Consider the following 22811-nt stretch of genomic DNA (forward strand, 5'->3'; position numbering starts at 1 on the left):
TTCACTAAAATCAACTTTAAACCTTGATTAATTTGGAAATGCTGCCCCCATACTAAGCTAGCTACCAGATTCACCATGACCAATCAGCTCAGCGCTTTTTAAAACTACAAATAGCGTTGCCAGATGGCTAAACATAAAAGAAAAATTAACAAAAGGTTACAGATGAAGAAAAGTTTAAGCCAGTGATTTCCTCTTCTACAAGCTTGGTGTATTCAACTGGCTTCTAAAGACAATCAAAAAGCTGACCAAGTTCAGTACCTCTAGTCAATCTTGACGGATGAGAAAAGGTAATGGACGAAGTAGAATGACATAAGAAAGCCAATGGTGCCAGTAGACAACATGATAGCGATTGCCATGAGAGATGAATAACCCAGGTAGAGAACAGCCGAGACAGGTCCGCTCAAGCTTCGCAGATCAAATACCAGGTAATTAATAGAATAGAGGAACACGTAGAGCGCAACCGAACCGGATGCAAAGAAAGCTTTCCACCACCACCGCCAATCCTCCACACAAAGGTGCATGTATGTCAAGACCACGGATACCTCAGCACAGACGATAACAAGCAATAGGAGGACAACGAGCAAGAAACCAAAGACATAGTAGAACCTCCCAAGCCAGATGCTAGAAAGGATGAAGAAAAGTTCAATGAAAAGGGTTCCAAAGGGGAGAGTTCCTGCACCAAGGACAAGCAGCCATGATGGGTATTTTCGTGCAGGGATTTCTCTGGGGATCTGGTTGGTTCGCACAGGGTATTGAATAGTCTCTGCCCTTGTTCCCAAGAAACCTCCCAAGAGGGTGAGTGGCACTGAGATACAGAACCAGAGGGCCAAAAGCTCAAAATACAATGAGATTGGGATAGCACCTGTACTCCTACTGCCCCAAAGTATGAAGTTCAATGTAGTAAGAATAACAAAGACAATGCCAGGGAAAAAGCATGCTGCAGACCAGGAAAGTGACCTCCAACCTTCTGAAGTTCCTTTAATAGTTCTCCATAAGCGAACAGCAACATATCCAGCTGCAATACCAAGGAAAAGATATAGCAAGATCATCCCAGTCAAAAGCATCCCACGAGAAGCAGGTGACATGAATCCAAGAGCTGCAAAAACAATTGTTACGATAGCCATCCCTGTGATCTGGACCCCATCCCCAACCATCACACAGAGGAGCTTTGAACAATTTGGCTCCCTAAAGACATCACCAACAACAAGCTTCCACCCAGAGAGCTCCTCATTCATTTGTGCTTGGGCTTCCTTGTCCAATTCTTCATACCTTGTCAAATCCCTCCTCACTGTCCTTAAGAATATAACAAAAACAATACCAGCTAAGAAGAAAATAACCATCAGTGAGTTTAGGATCGAAAACCAGTGAACACGAGCACCTTCCATCTTCAAATAAGCATCCCATCGAGAAGGCCATCTAATATCACTCTTGACAAATTCAACCTCATAAGTAAATGAGACTCTCTCCTGCTCCCTGATTATCTGAGACTTTTCAAGATCACCTGGGCAATTTATGGTGGAAATGGTATCATACATCTTGAGTTTTGAATAGGCTGTAGGATCATGTTTAACACTGCAAGGAACAACTTCAAATCCAACAATCTCAAAACCAGATGCTGTCTTCTTTTCAGCTTCAGAAATCACGCCCATGCCTTCTTCTCCAGTACCAATAATCTCCACACCACTCCCTTCATACTCATGAACCAAGACCCGGAATTTTAAATGATTAATGATGTAATCTGCCCCGCCCTGAGGTGGTGTATAACCAACAGGAAAGCCTGTCCATTGAATTTTCACCCCATTTTGCATGGCAAACCTCATTGCTGGTAAATTATCCAGGATCATATTCACCTGATATAGATCTCGAGTTCTCTGTTTCAATAGTTTAACCTCCTGTTCATTTAATGGACTTGTGGTGCAGAGATAAATGGACTCATTTATATTCATCCGGAAACGGTAAGGGGAATTGTCGATCTGATCTCCCATAAGGAGCTCTCCTAGATTTTCCGCACTTTTCTTTATTCCCCCAGGAGGTTTGCAGTAAGGGAGGCTATAATAGCTGAAAGGAAGTTCAGTTTCAATTGATGTCAATGAATTCACTTTGGCAAATATTTTTTCCCCTGTTGAATATGTATGCATGTAACTTCCCGGAAGATAAAATCCATTGCAGATGCCCGTGAAGAGAATCACGTACACCAGAGCTGAATAGATTGAAGACTTCATCTTTGAAATCATTTTGGAAGTCATTGAATACAAGAGCAATCAATCTTTTGTTATGAAATCCTTCTGGATCTGACAATTAATTTGCGATTACACGCGTAATTCCAGATCTGGGTCTTGACCAATAAGAAAGTTCTATTATCGATCCCCCATAAGTTGATTTCCGGAAATGAAAATGTTTGCGGAGTCCCTGAAACTCGTTCAACGGATCTCCAATGCAACTCTACAAATACCAAGCTCGATGCCCCTTAACTCTCCTCCAGCTACAGATCTATGAATGAATAACCCCTCAAAACACTAAGTTCTTCAGAGTTCAGACAACAAATAAGGGACGACCCAAATGAAACAACCCGTTAAAATCCTATATCAAACAAAGAAAACGTCCATAAGAGATCGAAGAAATGAAATGACGATAGTTGAGGGAAAACAAAACCCAAGCACGGGAATATATCTATCTGAGATTCAACTGTGACAGTTCATTGAGCAAATTAGAGGCAAATTCCATTAAGATCCACGAAAAAAAACTAAAAACCCCTAATTCAAGAGATGAATCTATGTATATATGAAGATTCATTAGATCGAATACCACCGACCAAAAAAAATCATACACATTCTAAAATTTCAACCTAAAACACAAGATCAAACCATGCAAACGTATCAAACTCAGATTCAAGTTTCAGAGTTTATATAACAAATTAGGAACAAAACCATTGCGATTCAATCCCTAAGAAACCCTAAATCAAGATCAAATCTCATCAAAGAAAGAAAAAAAAAAAGCAAAAAGTGCAGAACTTGACGTGAAATGAGTAAATCCAAGAACGAGCCTTGTAGTAAATCTTAGATTTAAGCATCAGGGATGGAGGACGTACCAGAGACGATGGGATTTGGATTTGTGTTCCTTCGAGAGATGCTTCGAGGGCGTGAAGAACACGGGAAGATATCGTTCTCCGCAACCGAAAGGAGAGAGAAGAGGCAGTGGACGTTTTATTAGGGCTCGTGGATCTGGATCGTGAACGATGGTGGTGGAGTACCATTGTGTGATGTGATGACTTGTCAACCCGAAATCTTTAACTCCGGTTAAAATCCCTTTATGCTTGAGTTAACCCATCATCCACCGTCCATGATCGTCACCTGTCTGTTTATCAGGGGCCATCTCTGGTCTGTACCCACAGGATCCATGATTGGCATCAATTGCCGCGTGTTGTATAACTGTATCATGGGAATTGGGAACCCACCGTTGACCGTTGATTAGGTTTCAAAATAGTGGTGTTGTATAACTTTATCTGATCTACTTCCAACAAACGCTCACAACACTGTTCCAAACTAGCCATACAAATTTACAATTGTACATCGGGAGCATCGTTCACAAATGACAATGAGATATTCCCAATGTGTGAGTGTCGTGGCGTGTTGAGATAGTGTTGGAGTGTTTTGTTGGTAGGAGGTCCTTATCCTACCGAAATGTCAAATATGTTGCACCAATAACTAGGGGTGTCAATTAGACTGAATTTGGTCAAATCCCATTCAGTCCAATGTGAGTTTATTATAAATGGGCCACGTCCCAATCCAATCCAATCAATGTTTTGAAGCAATTTAGATTATTTTAATTTAATGTTTGGACCATCCAATCTGTTCAAATTCATTTTGATTTAGATTGGTTTCAACTCAAACCCGGCCATTGATACATATATTCTTATCTTATATCAATGGATCAGATATTGGCTTAATCCAACCCAATTCAGTATAAATTTGTTATGGACGGACCAAGTCCAATCCAATCTAATAAATATTTTGGACCGGATGGTCCAATCTAAAATGTCTTGTTAGTCCTCCAATCCGTCTAAATTGATTTTGGATTGGATGGGGTCTAATTCAAAACCAGTCCATTGACACCCTTACCAATAACAAACACCCATAAAGGTAGTGTTTGGTATCATTGTTGTTTTCTCGAACATTTATGTGTGAGAATTCAATAAAGTAATTTTAGGTTTTGTGCTATTTTATATGGTTATTTGATGTCAAGTGCCAATTAGGTATCATTTCAGTCAAAAGGAGAAAACATTATTTTTATTGTAAGAACTGTCTTAAAAAGTGACTCTTATAGAATCCAAGACATCTATTGCTGCTTGAAATGGCTTAAAAGGACTCAACCAAGTAAGAAAAAAAAATGAGGGAAAGAGCAAAACACCTAAATGGTACTACCATTGTGTATTTGCATAAACACCTTGGAGAAATGATTGACAAGAAACAATTAGAGAGAGAGAGATGCTAAGATAGAAAAATACTGGTATTGTTTGTAAGGCAACATCTATGATGATAGAAGGGGTACGATACCTGAAGAATTTACGGAGAAGTACAGACATACCCATATTTATAATATTTTAAAAGGTCAATTACCGCCACCCTATTCACCAATGCCCGCCACATGTGAATTAGCATCAATTTCGAACTAACACCTACCCCAACTGTACTTTGTGCCTATTAATTCTGACCCTGGGATGAACGGTCATTCTCCCAAGAATTTAACCAATCAAACCCCCATCGACTGGCCACCTCTTTGATGTAGTGAAAGAACTGATTAAGAAGTTGATACATAGAAGGGAGACCAGATTTCCTGCACTTGGTTTGGTATGTGTTAGGCTGCACTTCCAATGAGATTGAAACACATCACATGGATACCCTAGCTTGAGATCACATTGGTGCCTCACAAAACATCCAAACCATGCATTGGGATCATCTCCCAAGTACAAACGCATGCTCAGATGTGCATGTAGAGTGCATGTGGGATGCAGATGTGAATTCTCTTGGCTTACTTGTGCGACAAAACTAGATGGTGTGTTTTCTCCATTATATTTTCATATATATATATATATATATATATATAATTTTAAAAAGTGAAAAAAAGGAAAATGTTTCCTTAATTTCTTATTCCCTCTCCTTTGTTCTTCTCCAATGAAGCAGGACTCTCTCTCTCTCTCTTTCTCGTGACCTCTCATCTCTCTCTCCTTCTTCACCTCCTCCTTGTCAGAAGACCAAACCAATCTGCCATGCCTTGCGCACTAGCTCTCCCATGAACTAGGAGCTCGACATCTACTCCTTCTTTGCCACTATTCATTTGCCATCAGTCATTGAAGCCCATGAAAGACGTCCCAATTATTAAGTTTTTCTTCTCAATGTTAGATGATCTGGTAGGTTCCAAACCAGGTCCATTGTGGTTGACAGTAGATTTCATAACCTTAAATTAAATAGGGAGAATGACTGATCAGCCCAGGGTCAGAATTTGTAGGCTCAAAGTACTGTCAGGGTAAGTGCCAGCTCGGAATTGATGTCAATTCATGGGTGAACGTTGGTGCATAGAGTATGGATTGTTGAGCTTTTAAATGTTTATAGCTCTACAGTGAAAATCAGAAATCTACATTGGGCAAATCCATACTTCTCCAAATTAAATAAGCTCATGTTCGATGGCTTCAGTTGTTGATTCCTCAATTCCCCATAATCTAGTGGTGAAGAAGTCAGAGGACTCATACTGGAATGTTATTTGATGTTGGAAAATATATTAGAGAAGCATATGTTCCAAGCAAAGGATTTGGATGCTTTCTCTGAGATTTGGGAGTCTTTGTTTTTGTAAATCCCCAATGTTTACTCCTAAATCTGGATCTAATTCACTTTAATTTTATAATTTTGAGTTAAAATATCAACAAATGAAATAATGGGGTTAAAATATGTTGTTTATCGAATGTCGCACAAGTAAACCCTAATTCCATTTGTATATGAGCGTAATAAGATGATTGGAAGTGTATCCTGGTATATATACCAAACCGTATGCAAGAAATACAGTGTCGGTAGAAGGGTATCCATGCTTCGAACAATTTAAACAAATTAGAGTTGGGTTTGATGTACATAACGAGTTCAGATCTCCTACCTACAATAACCTTACCCACACCTACCCATGCTTTGTTATATTTGTACATTGAGAACATTTCCTGTATTTGCATGTTACCATTTATGGGGAGATGTTCCCAATGTACAGATGTAGTGTCATGTGGGTAGGAGATCTGAATTGGTACATAACGCAGTTCAAAGTATCGATACATATCAGCTGATTCATATTGAGAGCTTCTCGATACGTTCCTATAGAGGGTGTATTGGAGTTTTGACCGGTTCAAGGGGTGGATGGACCTTTAAACTGACCCCTCTGAATCAGATTTGAAAAAAAAAAAAAAACTAAAAAAAGTACCAATACACCTCTACCAATCATGCATAAACATGTCAATGTTCTATACATATGGGAGCCAGATTGATAGACAAAACCAAAATCCTACTCAAAACACAAATATAGCAAATGAATTGCATATGATCAATATTTGGAGAAATCACTCTCTTTCTTACCCACAAAAGTATTGCAGATGAAAGATGGTATTATTGTGAACCTATGATTACTATTTGAACCAGCTGAATCTTTTTCTTTCCTATAAAAATCCTATAATTATTATTTGGATCTTATGATTCAATTTATGAACCTCACAATTTATATGGTTAATGAAAATTGAATCAATTTCAACCAGCCAAGGTGCTGTAGACTGTAGTCAAAACCTTTATCAGAACAGGTTCCTTATGTGTGTTAGTAAAGGAAAAATACATGATATCGGAAATGCATAGTACAGGAAGAACTTTGATCAATCAAAGAACCCCTGAATTTTGATGAATACCACCTGATTGGTCACCCCTTGTATGATATTGGTTGATTGACTGTAAGTTTTTCTGATATCATCTCTTTCCACTATCATAGTCCAATCCATTAATAAAAAGGTATTTATATTATCAAGATCTATGCAATGTCAATGAGACTGTAAATACTTCAAGAACCAGATTTTATTCATTAATAATCGGATTTGAATCTAACCTTATATCCATCAGATTGAACTCAAGTTCGGAATGCATCACCCCAAAATACATGTATTAGTAGGTATTGTAATATATTGTTTTGCACTTAATAACATCTTTTTTTTAACCCTCTTGCACTTAATTACTCCAAAACATATGAAAAGTAATGGGGTTCATCAATAGAAAATAATGAGAAAGATGATTTATGACATTACATGTGGGTACTGAAAAAATGCATGTGGGTACTAAAAAAATGCATGTGGGTACTGATCATTGTTGTTTAGAGTTGAAACATAAAATTTAATGTTTCAAGTAACACCAGCAATCTTTATTGATCAACCCAAAATGTCCCTGATTATGTGACATGACAAATGATTGACTTGCCAAATTTGCACTGCTACAGTGGTTAAATTTGCAATGTTAAAAGTTTATATTCACCAACTTTTCAATTTTATCAAGTTATTGCTCCTAGCCCGATTAACCTAAGTCAATTCTCAACCAAAAAGTCATCTAGTTGCGGAATCACATTTCTGTGAAAGAATCTTCTTTTTTCACAATGACATAGTGTGGAAATGAAATAAACTTATTTTGTTTCAAATTCTTTGAGGTTGATGATATAATCTTACCACCGACAAGTATGGTTGTGTATATGTTTTCCTTTCCCTTAACAAATAGTCGTAAGTATATTCTTAGATAGATGATTTATAATTAGAAAATTGAACTCAAACTAGCATTTGATGGCTAATGTTTGTTTCCTTTAATTTCCATGAATCAGCATTTCGCCCTTCCTGAGACACCTCTTTTCTCTTCATACTAGTGCATGAGCCCCCTTCAAACCCAAGGTTTAAAATTTCGATACGATATGTTCGATACGGAGCATATCATATCGTATCTTTGAAAAGTAGATATGGGATATGCATAGAAATTGAGTGTCTCATCTTTTTACATGCGTATCAAACCCGTATCGAGAGTGTATCAGGGCATATAGGTAGCGTATCGACAAAAAAGATATGGCCAAATTTTGAAAAAAAAAATAAAAGGGGAAAGCAACCTTCTTTTCCCTAAAACAATGCTTCTTTCACCCCTAAATGACTCTAAAACTCCAAACCTCATTCCTAGAGTGCTAGATTTGCAAAAATTTGCAAGAAACAAGTGTGAATCGTTAATTTTTTTTAAAGATTTTTCAAATTTTGAAAAAATATGGCAAAAATAGGTAATTTTTTTTCAATTTTTTATAATATCTTGTGATTTTTTTCTTGAATGTTTAAATTTATACCGATCTACATTTTTTACATTCAAAATCACAATTTTTTTTGTGTTATCAATAGATTTATGGAAATTTCATGAAGATATTTGGGGAAAATATAAGTTAACAAAAAAATTGAAAATGTAATTTTTTTCTCTGCCTATAAAGACTAAATATGTTTTAGATCTATGGATTTATCTATCATATCCATAGAGTAATTGAAATTTCTTCTTCAATATTTTTTATATTTTTAGAATTAAAAAATAAATAATAATTAATTATGTTTTATCATTTGATCACAACAATTGAATATATTATAATTCAATGGATGATTTATCATATCCATAGACCAATTGAAATTTCTTGTTTAATAATTATTTTTTTTATTTTTAGAATTAAAAAATAATTAATTAATCATATCCACAAAGCAATTGAAATTTATTCTTTAATAACTATTTTTTGAATACATTATATAATGTTTATTTATTTTTTATAATTTTTGGAAATAAATAATAAATAATTATTAATTATATTTTCACTTAGAAGTTGTGTCAATGCATGTTTCATGGTTGGATAGGAGAGTTGGGTTTTTCCCATCCCATAAAATTATAGTTAAACATAAGATTTTTAATGAAATTATAATTAACTACAATATATTTATTCATAAAACCAATAAAATATATTAATTTAATGTATATACACCTCATTGAGGTCTTATATTTAGTGTTATTAATGTATTTTATGATTTATTAAAGTATTTATAGTGTTTCCAAGCATATCTATGTGTATCTTAATTTTTCTCCGATACACATGCGTATCCAAGGCATATTTTGATACATCTCTTAAAATTACCTTTTTGATACTTCTGATACTTTGAACCTTGCTCCAACCTTACTGGCTCCAAGAAGCAGTTCCTTGGTTAGATCAGTTTCCACAACAAAGACTTCAAGGGTACATGTTTCAATTTCTTTTTATTCGTCACTATTCACTTTGATCTAAGTTATAAATTCTATTTATTCTAAAACTACAACAGTGTACATCATCTTCATAACTGTTTCTCCCCCCTCCTCTTGAGTGTTTGTATTGCCTAGGTAAGAACATGAATGCAATCTGGTCATAATTGCTACTACCCATCTAATCTTGAAATTTGAACACATAAAAAAAGAACTTACTTTAACCAATGGCATATAAAATAATCTTTATATCCAATGGTTATGCTCTTCCAATTTGATAAATTAGTGAAGCTTCTTACATGATTTACTGAGTGATGGGACCTCTTAGAGGTCATCTACGTATGGAGGGGAGTGTGACACATCTGATTGGTTCTAGCTAGAGTATTCCTCTTAAAAGTTTCCACTTAAATTAAACCATCTTTTGACTCCCTTGTTGATCAACAAGGTTTTAAGTAGAGGTCTCCTTGTGTGCTAGACAGAATTGGCACATGTAACCTGCAGAGTAAAAAGAATGATACCACTTGTTTCTTGTGAGCACTCCTTCATGTATTAGTTTCCAAAAGAATATTTGGCATCTATAAGGGAGTCTAGTTTTTCATATACCATTTGTTTCAATTCACATGTCCATGTCCATGATATAGTAGAGTTATGTATGTAATTTGCAACTATTTCTCCCAAGTCCCATCTACTTCATTAGGCTTTACTTCATTGTCAGAAATCCAATCCTTCATAATATATTTATTTCCTAGAAAAGTTGATATTTCTCAAGGAGAGGAAGAATTAAATGTTGAACCACTTCAAGACAAACATTGAAGAAAACACAGTAGGGAACAATGATTATGTGTTAGAGAGTTGTTGGCTCTCCAACAATACTAGAGCCATAGATTTTCCATTGAGAACAATGAGAGAGGTGGTAGTTCAGTTTTTTTATAAGATGTTTTTTATTTGTAATTCTTTTCTTTTTTTTTTAAGTTGGAGCATGAGTGATAGAATAGTAAATTTGAGTTTTATTAGCTTATGGAAAAGAGATTGTCTTACCAAGAGACCCTAATGTTGTTTCGCTTGAGATTCTAAACAATTCTAAATATTACCCATGGTTTGAGGTAACAATCCATAGACTCTCCTTATTTAATAATAATTTATTTTTTAGTAAATTTTATTTAAATGCTTATATATATATTTTTTTTGTAAAATTGTGTTGGTGCGATAGATGGTACACATATCCATGCATGTGTGTCAATTGCTCACCAAGTTCCATTTCGAGGAAAAAGTCAATGACAACTCAAAATGTAATGTATGCATGCTTTTTACATTTGTCAGGCATGATGGGAGGGAGTGGCTTGATGAGAATGAAAATGATCATATTTGTATCCCTTAATATTTAGTCTTTTATACTTATTTAGTGTCTAAATGGATTCATTATTCTTATATTTTGATTTAGGACACGAAATGAGGCGTTGAGTGAAAAACAAAGCTAATCGGGTAATTATGGACAGTTTCGGAACCATGTCATAATTTGGGCATAACTCTCTCATCCGGACTCCTTGAGATGATTCAAGATGCGTTGGAAAGATAAGGAAAAGGTCTACAACTTTCATGTTTTGAGATCTGATAGATACGAACTGTATCGAGGTCAAAATCGTGTCCGAATTATCTACAATTGCATTGCTGACGTGCTAAGAAATTTTAGGAGATTTTGTAAGCTTCTCTTGGAGGCTAAAGAGAATAATACAAAAGGGAGAGAAAAAGAAGAGATTAGGGTTTGGACCCCTAAAAGAAAAATTGAAGAAGAAGGCTGCTAGGGAGAGGAGGAGGCTGCTGAATGCGGACTGAAGGAGAATCATAGCAAGGAGATCGAATACAAAAGGGTTCTGCAATTTGGTAACCTAGATTCGATTAGGTTCTTGAGGTTAAGAGAATAATACAAAAGGGAGAGAAAAAGAAGATATTAGGGTTTGGACCCCTGAAAGAAAAATTGAAGAAGAAGGCTACTAGGGAGAGGAGGAGGCTGTTGAATGCGGACTGAAGGAGAATCACAGCAAGGAGATCGAATACAAAAGGGTTCTGCAATTTGGTAACCTAGATTCGATTAGGTTCTTGAGGTTTCTCTATTGAATCTTTCTTGTTTCTTCCTTTTTATGCGAACTATGATGAGCTTTAATCCTGTTTTGTAATTAAACTTAGGCAGATCCAATTGAGTATGTTTTGTTCTTGGGATTCTTGATTAGGGTTTCGATTTATAGAACAATCTTGGCCGAATTGTTCTTGCATCTGTGATTAATTTCTTGAGAAAGAATTAGGTAATTAGATCATCTAATCAAGAAATGGACTGAATGCATTTTATAGATAAATTGAATGGTTTGGTTGGCAATCATTCATACCTGATTTGATGGCCTGCAAATTCTTGTTCTTAATGCATATTTGGTGAGTAAATTCTGATAGAGATATAGGATTTGTCATTTAGAGATAGGGTGGGCTACGCTTGAGAGAGGATGCTCATAGATTAGGGTTTCGCCAACCCAAGACTAACTTCACCTCAGTCAGATAGCTTAAATATTTGATGGTTGAACCGATTCTGTCAATTCTTGTATACAGTGACTCTTCTTATCATTAAGAGTGGTTTGATCCGAAAGTAATTAGGGTAGTTTGCTTGTTCTTAATTATATCATGAGGGGCTAGGCTTTTATTGTTAGGGACTAATGCTTGATCATGCATTGAATTTCATTCATTAATAAAACCGGTGAGGTTCTTGTTATATTGTGTTATTTGTGTTGATTACGTGTCATTGGATGATCACCAATTAATCGTTCCTTGATCAAGATTATGCATCGAAAGGTGATAATTGAGGTGGAACTAATAACACTTATTTGGCCAATAATTAGGTAGAGATATTAATTGTTGGTAGGATTTCCGTATAGGTGTATTGACAGCTTGTGTTTATTCAAAGGGGATTTTGATTAAAAGAATGAGAATTCATTGATTGTAATTCCATTTAATTGAACATAGGTTTAGCTAATCGATTCTTGAGAAAGATCGACTGGTGCTTTTAGGAAACACCTTGGAATATGACAACCCTCATGAGATTTTATTGATGTTGAACCTTGATGATTGTGATAGGATTATTCCCTCATGACTTGAGAGTATTCTTAGAAACAATTTAAGACCCTACAAACTTGTTTCCCTTACCCCTTACAGGTTTGTAAGTTGCAATTTGCAACTATTAATATGTATAATTATAATTTAAGGTATTTAATGAAATAACATTAATTTTTTTGTTCAATATAGGAAAATATTATGTGGTTGATTCAGGATATGCAAACATGTTTGGGTTCTTGTCCCCTTATTGCTCTGAAAGATATCACTTAAAATATTTCATGGGAAGAGGTGGTCATCCTAAAACTGTTAAAGAACATTTCAACTATGTACATTCTTCATTAAGAAATGTCATAGAACATTACTTTGGCATCCTAAAAGCAAGATTTCTAATCTTGAAGTTAATGCCATTGTATCCCATGCATAAGCAAGTACGAATTATTTTTGCATATTGTGTGTTGCACAACTTTATTAGATTGTCATGTACACAAGATGTATATTGGAATGGATTCTTATAGGCAAAAACACCAATTAAAGGTGAAGGGGGAATGTTCCACAATATTTCTCAAGCAACAATTAGTGTTAGGTCCCAAGCATATAGATAAATGGAACTAATACAAGATGAAATCATGCTCCAAATGGTAGAGCATTACAATTTGAGAGTAACTCGCCCTCAACCAAAGAACATTAGGAGAAGGTGAGCAACATGATTAGTTTTTTTCTCAAATATGTTGTGTTTTTATTTGATGAATATATTGGATTGTTAGTGTTGAACTATTTGTAATAAAGAAATATTCATGTTAAATTAATTACAAGTATTGAAGTATTACTTGTCATGTAGTGATCTATGTAGGGCCCACATTATTTTTTTTATATAGGTAAATACATAAGTGGAGCCTGCAGATGATAGCCACATATGCCAATGTGTAAATAGGGATTATATTGTTATCTTGTATAGGGAAATGCATGAATAGGGCCCATTTTAATATTTTGTGTAGGTAAATGTGTGAGTAAGACCCACAAGTAATATTTGCATGTTTGAATGTGCTACTAGGTCTCGTACGTAACATTTGACATGTATGTAAGAGGAACAGATAAATATGGTTGCCAAACGATCTTTCGGTCTTTTTAGCTTTTGAAAGATCTTTAAAAAAATTGCAACCAAACGGTCTTTAGTCTTTGAAAATCTACCTGTGAAAGCTTGTCAATCTTTGAGGTCTTGAGCTTTTGGAAAATCTTCCTAAAAAGAAACAGCAACAAACGTTTCAAGTAACAACAACAATCTTTATTGATCAACCCAATTTCCATTAATCAACCAACCTCAAACGTTTCATAAATAAACAACAATGGCATCAAACACAACCCTAGTCTAAAACCATTTTTGTTCGAATAGATCAAGCCATCAAATAAGACATTATTGTGGATCATCATGAAACATTGAGTTATCGACACCTTTCGCAAAAGCTACAGGGATTGGGACCATTTGACAAATTCCCAAAATGCTTGTGGACACTATCTATAAAAGGAATTCTGAATTCACTCCCATCACATGACATGGTAAAAGGAACAAAATGATGGGCATGGAGACAGATGGCAAATGAGCAAAATGACAGAGTCAAACTTCGCTTTAATTTATGCGACAACTATGTTTTCTCATATAGGAAAATTCCTGAACAGTACCCTGAAATTTGGGGTTGTGTCAAGTCAATCCCCAAACTTTAAAACGTGTCTCTATAGTACCCTGAACTTTCAAATTGTGTTTAATAAGTCCCTACAGTTAGTGAACACCATCACAGGACATCAGGTGTGTATTAAATAATTTCAAAATGGAAAATTTTCCCTTTATGATTTTTTTTCTGACCATTTTACCCATTTCGTCTTAGTGTTAGAAGAAGAAATGGGGAAAAGGATTATGAAATTAGACACGGATCAACTTTTGAAGCTCCTGCTCCCCTGTTCAACGATCACCTGTCCGATTTCATAACCCTTAATGCACACCAACGAATGGGTAAAATGGTCAAAAAATATCATAAAGGGTAATTTTGTCATTTTAAAATTATTTAATGCACACCTAATGTCACATGACAAGGTTGACTAACGGTCAACTAACGATAGAAACCTATTAAACACAATTTGAAAGTTTAGAATACTGCAGAGACACATTTTTAAGTTTGAGGACTGATTTGACACAACCCCCAAATTTCAAGGTACTGTTCAGGAATTTTCCCTTGATTTTGAATATTCACAATGGCCAAGGGCTAAGCTGACATATCGTGAATCCGTAATTCAGGGGTGGTCTATTTTCTAAAATAAAAATCTCAACAAGGACATGAAGGTCCAATGATTCATACCAAAGAGCCTGCTTTAGGATTTTCTTTCTACAGCTTGATTCACTTTTCTGTAGGTGTTGGAATACTGCTTTCTTTAGGTTTTAAACACTCACATAGGCGACGAATGAATAACATATTCAGGGTGAGACTTGAGAGGGTGATAGTTGTTGGCCTAGCCGGCGGGAGCCACTGCCGGCAATAGTTCAGGCCTACCGAACATCAAGGCCAGAGTGAATATGTATATAAGGTAGTATTTATAGTAACATTCAAAAATATTAGTCTCATAAAAAAAATGAATATTTATCGATTCTTTGGCATTTAAGGTGAGTTTGGAAGTGCTTAAAAATAAGTATTTATTCGAATAGTAATTTATTTTGAATAGAAATCACATTAATAAACACTTATTTGCATTTAGGAAATAAGCTCGAGTAAGTACTTATTCCTAAGATTAAGCACTTATTTGAGAAGCTCAAATTTTAGATTTATTTTTAAATGCTTATTTCCTTTCTGGCCTATCTTGGCATGCTAGGTTATTTTGAACACTAATTAGAATAAACACTTATTTTTTAAATAAAACTACCAAATTTCACCTTAGACTGGCCCAAGCCCCAAGCTATATCTAAAATCTGAAGTATTAATTTGGGCTAGGCGTAAGACCACCACAGTTCCATTGAGTTCACTCTCAGGACACGTAGTGTCTAAATCATCTAATTCTTCAACCAAATGGACTGTGAAAGTCAAGTTGGATACAACTAATGTCCAAGTTGAACATGACTGATGTATATTATTTACTCTATTTGATCCTAACCTGACTTTTTTCCTAATTCTCCATTTTCTTCTATTTTTGGTAATCCTCCAGTTCCTTTTTTATTGACTGCACATCTACAACTCTAATTTCTTCTTCTTCTTCTTCTTCTTCTTGGGTAAATTGGAAAAGATGGGCTACACAAATCGGGGTAACCCTCTACCAAGCATCACAAAAACATAAAACTCTAATTTTTTCATGAAAGGAATTGTTCTTCCCTTCGTGAAAAACCACTTAATAACCAGTCATAATATAGTGTAATATTTAATTGCTGCATGCATGATACAGCATTCCATTGTAATTCATCAATTCGAGTTTCATTATAAAAATCCCATTTCTTAACTTCTCTAACTTCTTAATTCCCCAGGAAAGAAGAATGTGCATGTTACTGCAGTTCCACTCTCCCTAGACTTTTTTTTTTTTTAATATTAATCAAATACCATCTTCACATGCCTCGACCTTAACCCCGAGTAGAGGATGCCCTAAAATGTACAAAACCTCTTTTACTAGTTCTCAATCAAGAATATAGTCATACCCATTAGAAAAATCAGAGGGCATATTATATTACAGAACACGTTTCCGTATCTAACCAAATACTATTAACAATCGAGTTTCAGTCATTTCACCACTAGGAGACAGACCTCTCCAGTCTCCACCATAGGTGCTCAGAACTTCATATTCAACTCTTTGCTGCAAATGTCCTGCATTTCAATTCAGCAATCTAATTAGTAAAATGTGAAGTGTAAAATAAGCAAGAAAAAAAGGGGAGAGAGAGAGAGAGAGAGAGAGAGCACAGGATTTCAAGGAACCATCTTTTGGAAGCTTGGAAATGTCAACGAAAACGTTTAATGCCATGGTACCAATGAGCAATAAAAAAAGAGAGAGATCTGAGGGACTTGCCTAATGTTAATCTAACCCCTCTCCATTTAGATCACATGTAAGGCATTTACAGCAGCTAGAGGTAGCTAATGTATGGATTGGGTTGGGTTGGTTGCGGGTTGAAGGCCAACCCATCCACCAACTACCCACATTTATAATTTCTATGGGCATTACAACTCAACCTAACCCGACCATGTTGAACCATTTGAATGTTAATATGTTATATTATGTAAACCACCTTTAGTAAGGGAAACAAGCTTTATATTTCTCTTATACGACCATGTATTCTTACCCTATTGGTTCAACCCAGGCATAAAAGTTGTTGAACCTCATTGGAAAGAAAGAAAGAAAATAGAGATAAAGGAGAGAAGCCACATGAGGGTCAACCTGTATACCTGAAATTTAAAAGGCAAAAAATTGCAGAAAAAACAATATATAAATAAATAAAGAAATATATATATATATATATATATATATATATTGCAGAAAAACAGAAACGGGTAAAACAAAGAAATTGCAGAACCTTCTTTTAGCAAGAAAAGCAGAATTACAGAAAAACAAAGAAATTAATAAAATAAAATAAAATCATCCATCCGGAAAAACAAAGAAATTGATAGAATTCAATAAAATATATTTGAGACAAAAAAAGCAGAAATTGCAGAAAAGCAACAAATTGATAGATAATCAAAAATATATATTTAAGTCAAAGTTATCTTACTGAAATATTATTGCCAAATGCCGATATATGCCTTGACAAGTGCCATAGCAGCTCCAAAGTTATCTAGCATCATAAATAATTCAAGATGTCAATTTATCTCCATGCTTCAGGTAAGAACGGAGAAATGTATAGCCTTTAAGATACACCGATATATTAAGCTAAACAACTTTCCATAATGATACTATAGTTCTTAAACCTATTCAGTTATCTGTTGCCTGTCATTATAAGTTGAAGTACAAGCCTTAGAACTAATGAAGATACAAGAGGCATGCTGTTTTGGAGGGTCTCTTGACCATGATCTCAACAGTGCACGTTTACTGTGTCCAAGTTACCAAGCATTGCTATCCTCATGAAAGAATAAGAAATGATTGATTCCAACTTCCAATTCTTGTAACAAACCACATTGTTTTTTCTGCTTACATTCTTGTAAGCTTATGGAAGCATGCTATTCACACCATTTGGCCTTTAGCTCTGAAAATAGCTAGGGATTTGTTTCAATTCTGTCATTTTGCATTAAATGATTGTAGAGTGACTTACCGTTACAAATCTCATAACAGTTAATATTCTAGTACCAATTATGGATTGCATTATTAGATGGTAATCATGGTATTATGGTACATACCAGTAAAATACTCATTTTTTATCAGCAATATCAGTTCAATATTCTAGTACCAATAATAGATTCATTACAAAACTAAGGCACTGAAACAGATTCACACTACTAAAAAAATACAAGATCTTACACCTCTAGTAAAGAAGCACATTCAATAGATGAGATGGAGAGTAAAAATCCCCTGCTGTACAAGGGACTCTTAAAAGAGAAGAAGACATAAGTTTTACATTGTCAATCATGACAGGACAGCAGGACAGCATAAAGCTGACTGAAACCCATACAACAGGACAAAGATGAGTTAAATTGGGTTATAGACATCTGGTGCAATATTTTGAAGACTAAATCTAATATCAACCAAATCTAATCCTGCATTCTGGATACAGAAAGTATCATGAAATTTATCACATTGGCCTTATGATGGAGCTCCTGTTTCGAATCTTTTACTTGTTTGTGCTAGTTTCAACATCTAGAGTTGAATACTAAGAGCTTTCCAATAGATAGTAAAGGGCTCATAGATGTAATTTTTTTTTATGAGTGCTCATAGATGTAAAATTAAATAATTACTTCAGCTCAACTAAATTACCATTAAAATTTTAAATCTAAGTAGCTTGCAAATTCATGCTAAGCCAAAAATAAAACTGCTAATCAAAACATCAAACTCACCATTGGTGGATGTTGTAATGGGAATCTTGGCCACTCTGGGATTAGTGGAATATATATAAACCACACTTGCGAGGTACAAATGGTATATTCAGAATATATAAGAGATGTGATGACGTTATAGCAGAGGTGTCCTCACTTCTTCAGGCACTTCAACTCTCAGCCTTTCTCCAATCTATTTTCTTTTGGAAATTGAGGGAGATGTCTAAGTGGTGACTGTACAACTTTGAACCTGTAAACTTAGCATGTACTGGCTGCAGCTAAGTGAAGAGACAGTAGCAACCATCTATTAGAAAACTCTTATTGCAGAACATAATCTCAAACCATTAAACCTAGTTTACTTGCAAAGCCATTCTAAGCCAAAAATAAAACTGCTAATCATGTTGAGGCGGAAAAAAAAAATTCAATTTTATACTACAGCCATTAGAATGCCCAATGATAAGCTATGATAGCAAACATAATGCAAGAATTGAAAACAGAAAACAGGAAGCATACATTATCACAGGTCATCAATAAAAGTGAGAAAGGGAAGATTAGATGCTCTGGACTGCAGACTGCTCAGAAAATTCTCTGGTACTAAAACCAGAGCTATTAGTTGAAGGGGGGGGGGGAGGAATGGTGGCTAAGAGCACAGAAACAGTAGTAACCATCAAGTGCTATGGTCATGGAGACATACCTGAGTCTACGATGAATTTCCCTGTATTCGAAGCAAACAGCAAAGATGCAGACTCACAGAATGAAACCAAAGTGACAACGCTCAAACCCTAAGCCATGACCCTATGAATAACCTCAACCCAACCAACCTAACCCTCTTCATTTGACTCAAATTCGACCCACGTGTCAAACAATTGGGTTTGGAACTTTGGATGGGTTGGGTTGGAGATTGCCACCCCAGATAGCAACAATATTCCCATCATGAGTCATATAATGCACAACTCAGGTCAGGTGAATAGCCTTCCTCTTTCATTTTCCTAACAAGTTTGTCCAATTCATTATAGATCACTTGTGTTTTTGGGTGAGACTTATCCCCAGATACAAATGCATGTACTTCACTCTTCAGCTCAATCCAACTAAAACCAGCATCCTTCTTCACACCCTTTTCTTCCATCATCTTCCTCATCATTTCTGAGCCCACCCGTTCTCCACACACAGTGTACAAGTTCGAAAGAAGGATGTAGTTTGCAGAATCGCAAGGGGACAACTCAATGGCCCTTTGTGCAGCAAGCTTTCCTAACTTCAGGTTCTTGTGCACCCTACAAGACCCTAAAAGAGTTTTCCATATCAAAGAGTTTGGCTCAAATGGCATCTGCTCAATGATCTGATATGCTTCTTCAAGCCTTCCAGCTCGACCAATCAGGTCAACCAGGCATGCATAGTGTGACATTGATGGGACAATGCCATGATGACTTTCCATTATCTTGAAGTAGTCAAATGCTTCCTCAACATAACCCACGTGGCTACATGCGCTCAAGATTCCAACAAAGGTGGCATGATTGGGCCTGATGGTTTCTGATGCTACCATCTCATCAAAAATTTGAAGTGCTTTCCCCCCATGTCCATGATAGGCATAACCATGAATCAATGTGTTCCATGACATGACATCACGAAAGGGCATGCCATCAAATGCTAACTGTGCATCCTCAACACTCCCACACTTAGCATACATACTAACTAATGCATTTCCAACACACACATCGATAATATCATATCCTAACTTCAAGCAAAAACCATGTAGTTGCTTTCCTTGATCTAATAAAGCCAAATTAGCACAAGAACTAAGTGTACTAGAGATTCCATATTCATTGGGTCTAGCTCCCTTCTTATGCATTTGGCAAAGCAAGCAAGCGGCTTTTTCATTAAAGCCATTTTGAGAATAACCAGATATAGCTGCACTCCATGAAACTCTATCTGGGTTCTCTATTTTCTCAAACACCTTTTCTAGCTCCTCAATTTTCTTATTTCTAGCATACATGGTAATAAGAGCATTTACAATGCGATTGTCCGATCCCAAATTCAGCTTTATTATGGAACAATGGATTTGTTGCCCCATATCAGTGAATTCCGAGCATAACCCACAAGCAGCGATGACTGTTGCAAAGGTAACCACATTGGGTTCAATTCCCAAATTTACCATTTGGTGGAACAAATCCAAGGCCTCATCCCCACGTTCATGTTGGATACAACATGAGATCATGGAAGTCCATGTCACCACATTCCTATCTTCCAATTTCTCAAAAACCAACTTTGCATTCTCAAAGGAGTCATTCTTTGAGTAAAATTCGATCAATGCACTGCCAGAGTGAAGGCTCTTATCTAGCAAAGTTTTAACCATGAAAGCATGAATCTGCTCACCAAAAATGAACCCGCAGGCAACTAAAATGCTTGAGATAGTGTGATCATTTGGAACTAGGCCACATTTCAGCATCCTATCGAACAATCTAATTGCAGCTTCAGACATTTTGTTCTTTGAATAACCCCCTATCATGGACGTGAAAGAAACCAAATCAGGCTTCAGCATTCTGTCAAAAACCCGGTGGGCCATATCAATCAAGCAGCATTTTGAGTAAAGATTGATCAGGAAATTCTCTGTCCTGCAACCATGAACAAACCCAGCTCTAATAACAAGCGAATGCACTTGCATTCCCAAATTTGCTGCTGCAAGGTCTGCACAAGCCTGAAGTACAACATTTAACGTAAAGTCATTAGGAAGAACACCTAACTCAAGCATTTCCACAAACATAGAAATCCCAATTTCTGGAAAACCATTCTGAACACACCCAGAAATGATGGAGGTCCAAGTGACAACGTTTCGCTCCAGCATTGCTTCGAACACCTTAAAAGCGTCAGAGACACGAGCAGACTTCATGAACAAATCAATCAAGATAGACTCCGTAACGATACCTGGCTCCAACCCCTCTTCTTTCATCTTCGTATGTAAGTATCGCGCTTCATCTAGACTCCTTGACTCTATAAATTCCCAGAGAATCTTCTGTTGAGCTAAGAACATCGGAATGGATTCATAATGCGAATCCATGAACCCGTCCAATAAACTTGCCCTGGATTTCATTCCGTTATTGTTTTTTGTGGGACTGAACTCCATTTTGGTGAAACTTCTGTGCTTTGCAATAGGTTTCCCTGTTAGAAGTGGGAGGGAAATCGAGGAGACAGATTTCATGATTTTTCTCCATGTGAGAAGGGAGCAGGGAAGTTGATGAAGGCTTTGGATAGAATGATGGAAATCAACTGTTGGTTTTGGAATTCCAAATGACGAATTCTCCATTAGAGAGCTGAGAGGAAGGGGCTAAGTGGCTAACCTCTTCCTCTAGAGAGGTTTTCGCTCGACCACTGTTCGCTGTGGCTGAGGTCCCAACATGGCGCCTCGTGTGCTCCCTGTTTCTGCACTAACTGCAATGGATAAGAGGAGGTAAGGCACGGCATGGTAGAGGTCGGATTTCCTGCACTCGTTTGGTGTGTGTCGTGGTGCACTCCCAATGAGATTGTAACACGTCATGCTTTGTACGATTCTCTTAATGAGATTTAAATGGCCTATTATATTTTTATAATAATAATAATAATAAATTAATAAAACAGAAAAATTAGAAAAAAAGCCAATTCGAGAATTAGGAGAGAACAGGGAACTCTTGCATACCAAACCTCATAGCTGTGCAAACGCCATTAATGATTTCAGACCGCCCTTTTCATCTTCGAGCATTGACAAGGGGTAGGAATTTTATTTTAAACTGTTAAGTAGCGTTGGGACCAGAGATCATACCAAGTCTCATCTATTAGGCAGGGACCAGAGATCATAAATAGCCTCAAATATGAGAGGACGGATCCCCATCCATTATTTTTCAAAACGATTCATGAATAACTTATTAATTTCTTTAGAAAAGTTTCGCTTCTTGATGCACTATTTCATTTCTCAACTCTTGGTTTCCTTTTCTTTTTCTTTTTCTTATTTTTTCTATCCATTTTTTCATATATGAGGTTCTTTTGTGGTTTACCTTCTATTTTGTCATTGGTGATCGATCTGCTCTATAATGTCTTCCTTTGTTTTTAATAAATGTTTTAAACTTTTTTATCTGTTCTTGGCCGTTCTTTCCAAAATAGGTTTGAAGACTTTATTTCTATCTTATTAATTCATAAATAATCTTTTGGGTTATTTGTATGTGGAAAATATTTATACAAGTATTTCATATATGTTTCTATTTAACTTGAGAGAAAACCCGCCTGAATTTGGTAACCGGGGGATTTTACTTTTTCGATTGATTGAATTTTTTTCCAACAATCGAGGTGTTAATCAAGGTGTTTTAGGCTACCTGTATTTGTTATTTTGACTGTGTACAGTTCAGTTTGCTAATGAACTGATCAGCTTCAGACTTTCGGTAGCTTTGTTGCTATGGCTGTTCTG

General features: G+C 36.0%; 2 protein-coding genes across 4 annotated transcripts; both read right to left on the minus strand.

The window, feature by feature from the left end:
- Positions 1–3279, minus strand: LOC104594354 (Endomembrane protein 70 protein family). The gene is made up of 2 exons (XM_010254617.3): positions 3089–3279; positions 1–2580 (listed from the first exon to the last, which is right to left on the minus strand). Exon 2 carries the CDS (start codon positions 2244–2246, stop codon positions 261–263), a length of 1986 nt encoding a protein of 661 aa, XP_010252919.1. The 5' UTR covers positions 2247–2580; positions 3089–3279; the 3' UTR covers positions 1–260.
- Positions 3280–16018: 12739 nt separating this feature from the next.
- Positions 16019–21919, minus strand: LOC104594352 (pentatricopeptide repeat-containing protein At2g27610-like). Of its 3 annotated transcripts, XM_019197175.2 has the most exons (5): positions 19077–21919; positions 18404–18660; positions 17128–17190; positions 16702–16804; positions 16019–16231 (listed from the first exon to the last, which is right to left on the minus strand). In XM_019197175.2, exon 1 carries the CDS (start codon positions 21678–21680, stop codon positions 19314–19316), a length of 2367 nt encoding a protein of 788 aa, XP_019052720.1. In that variant the 5' UTR covers positions 21681–21919; the 3' UTR covers positions 16019–16231; positions 16702–16804; positions 17128–17190; positions 18404–18660; positions 19077–19313. The 3 variants fall into 3 exon arrangements, with proteins under 3 accessions (XP_019052720.1, XP_010252917.1, XP_010252916.1); XM_010254615.3 differs by lacking the exon at positions 16702–16804 and having other exon boundaries at positions 18404–18654; XM_010254614.3 differs by lacking the exon at positions 16702–16804.
- Between the last annotated feature and the right edge of the window lie 892 nt (positions 21920–22811).

This window comes from Nelumbo nucifera, chromosome 1 (genome assembly GCF_055504915.1).
Source record: "Nelumbo nucifera cultivar China Antique chromosome 1, China Antique-T2T, whole genome shotgun sequence".
Lineage (NCBI taxonomy): Eukaryota > Viridiplantae > Streptophyta > Magnoliopsida > Proteales > Nelumbonaceae > Nelumbo > Nelumbo nucifera.

Excerpts from the sequence above, each read along its gene's own strand:
- LOC104594354 (XM_010254617.3), bottom strand. The coding sequence starts at position 2,246 with ATGACTTCCAAAATGATTTCAAAGATGAAGTCTTCAATCTATTCAGCT.
- LOC104594352 (XM_010254615.3), bottom strand. The coding sequence starts at position 21,680 with ATGGAGAATTCGTCATTTGGAATTCCAAAACCAACAGTTGATTTCCAT.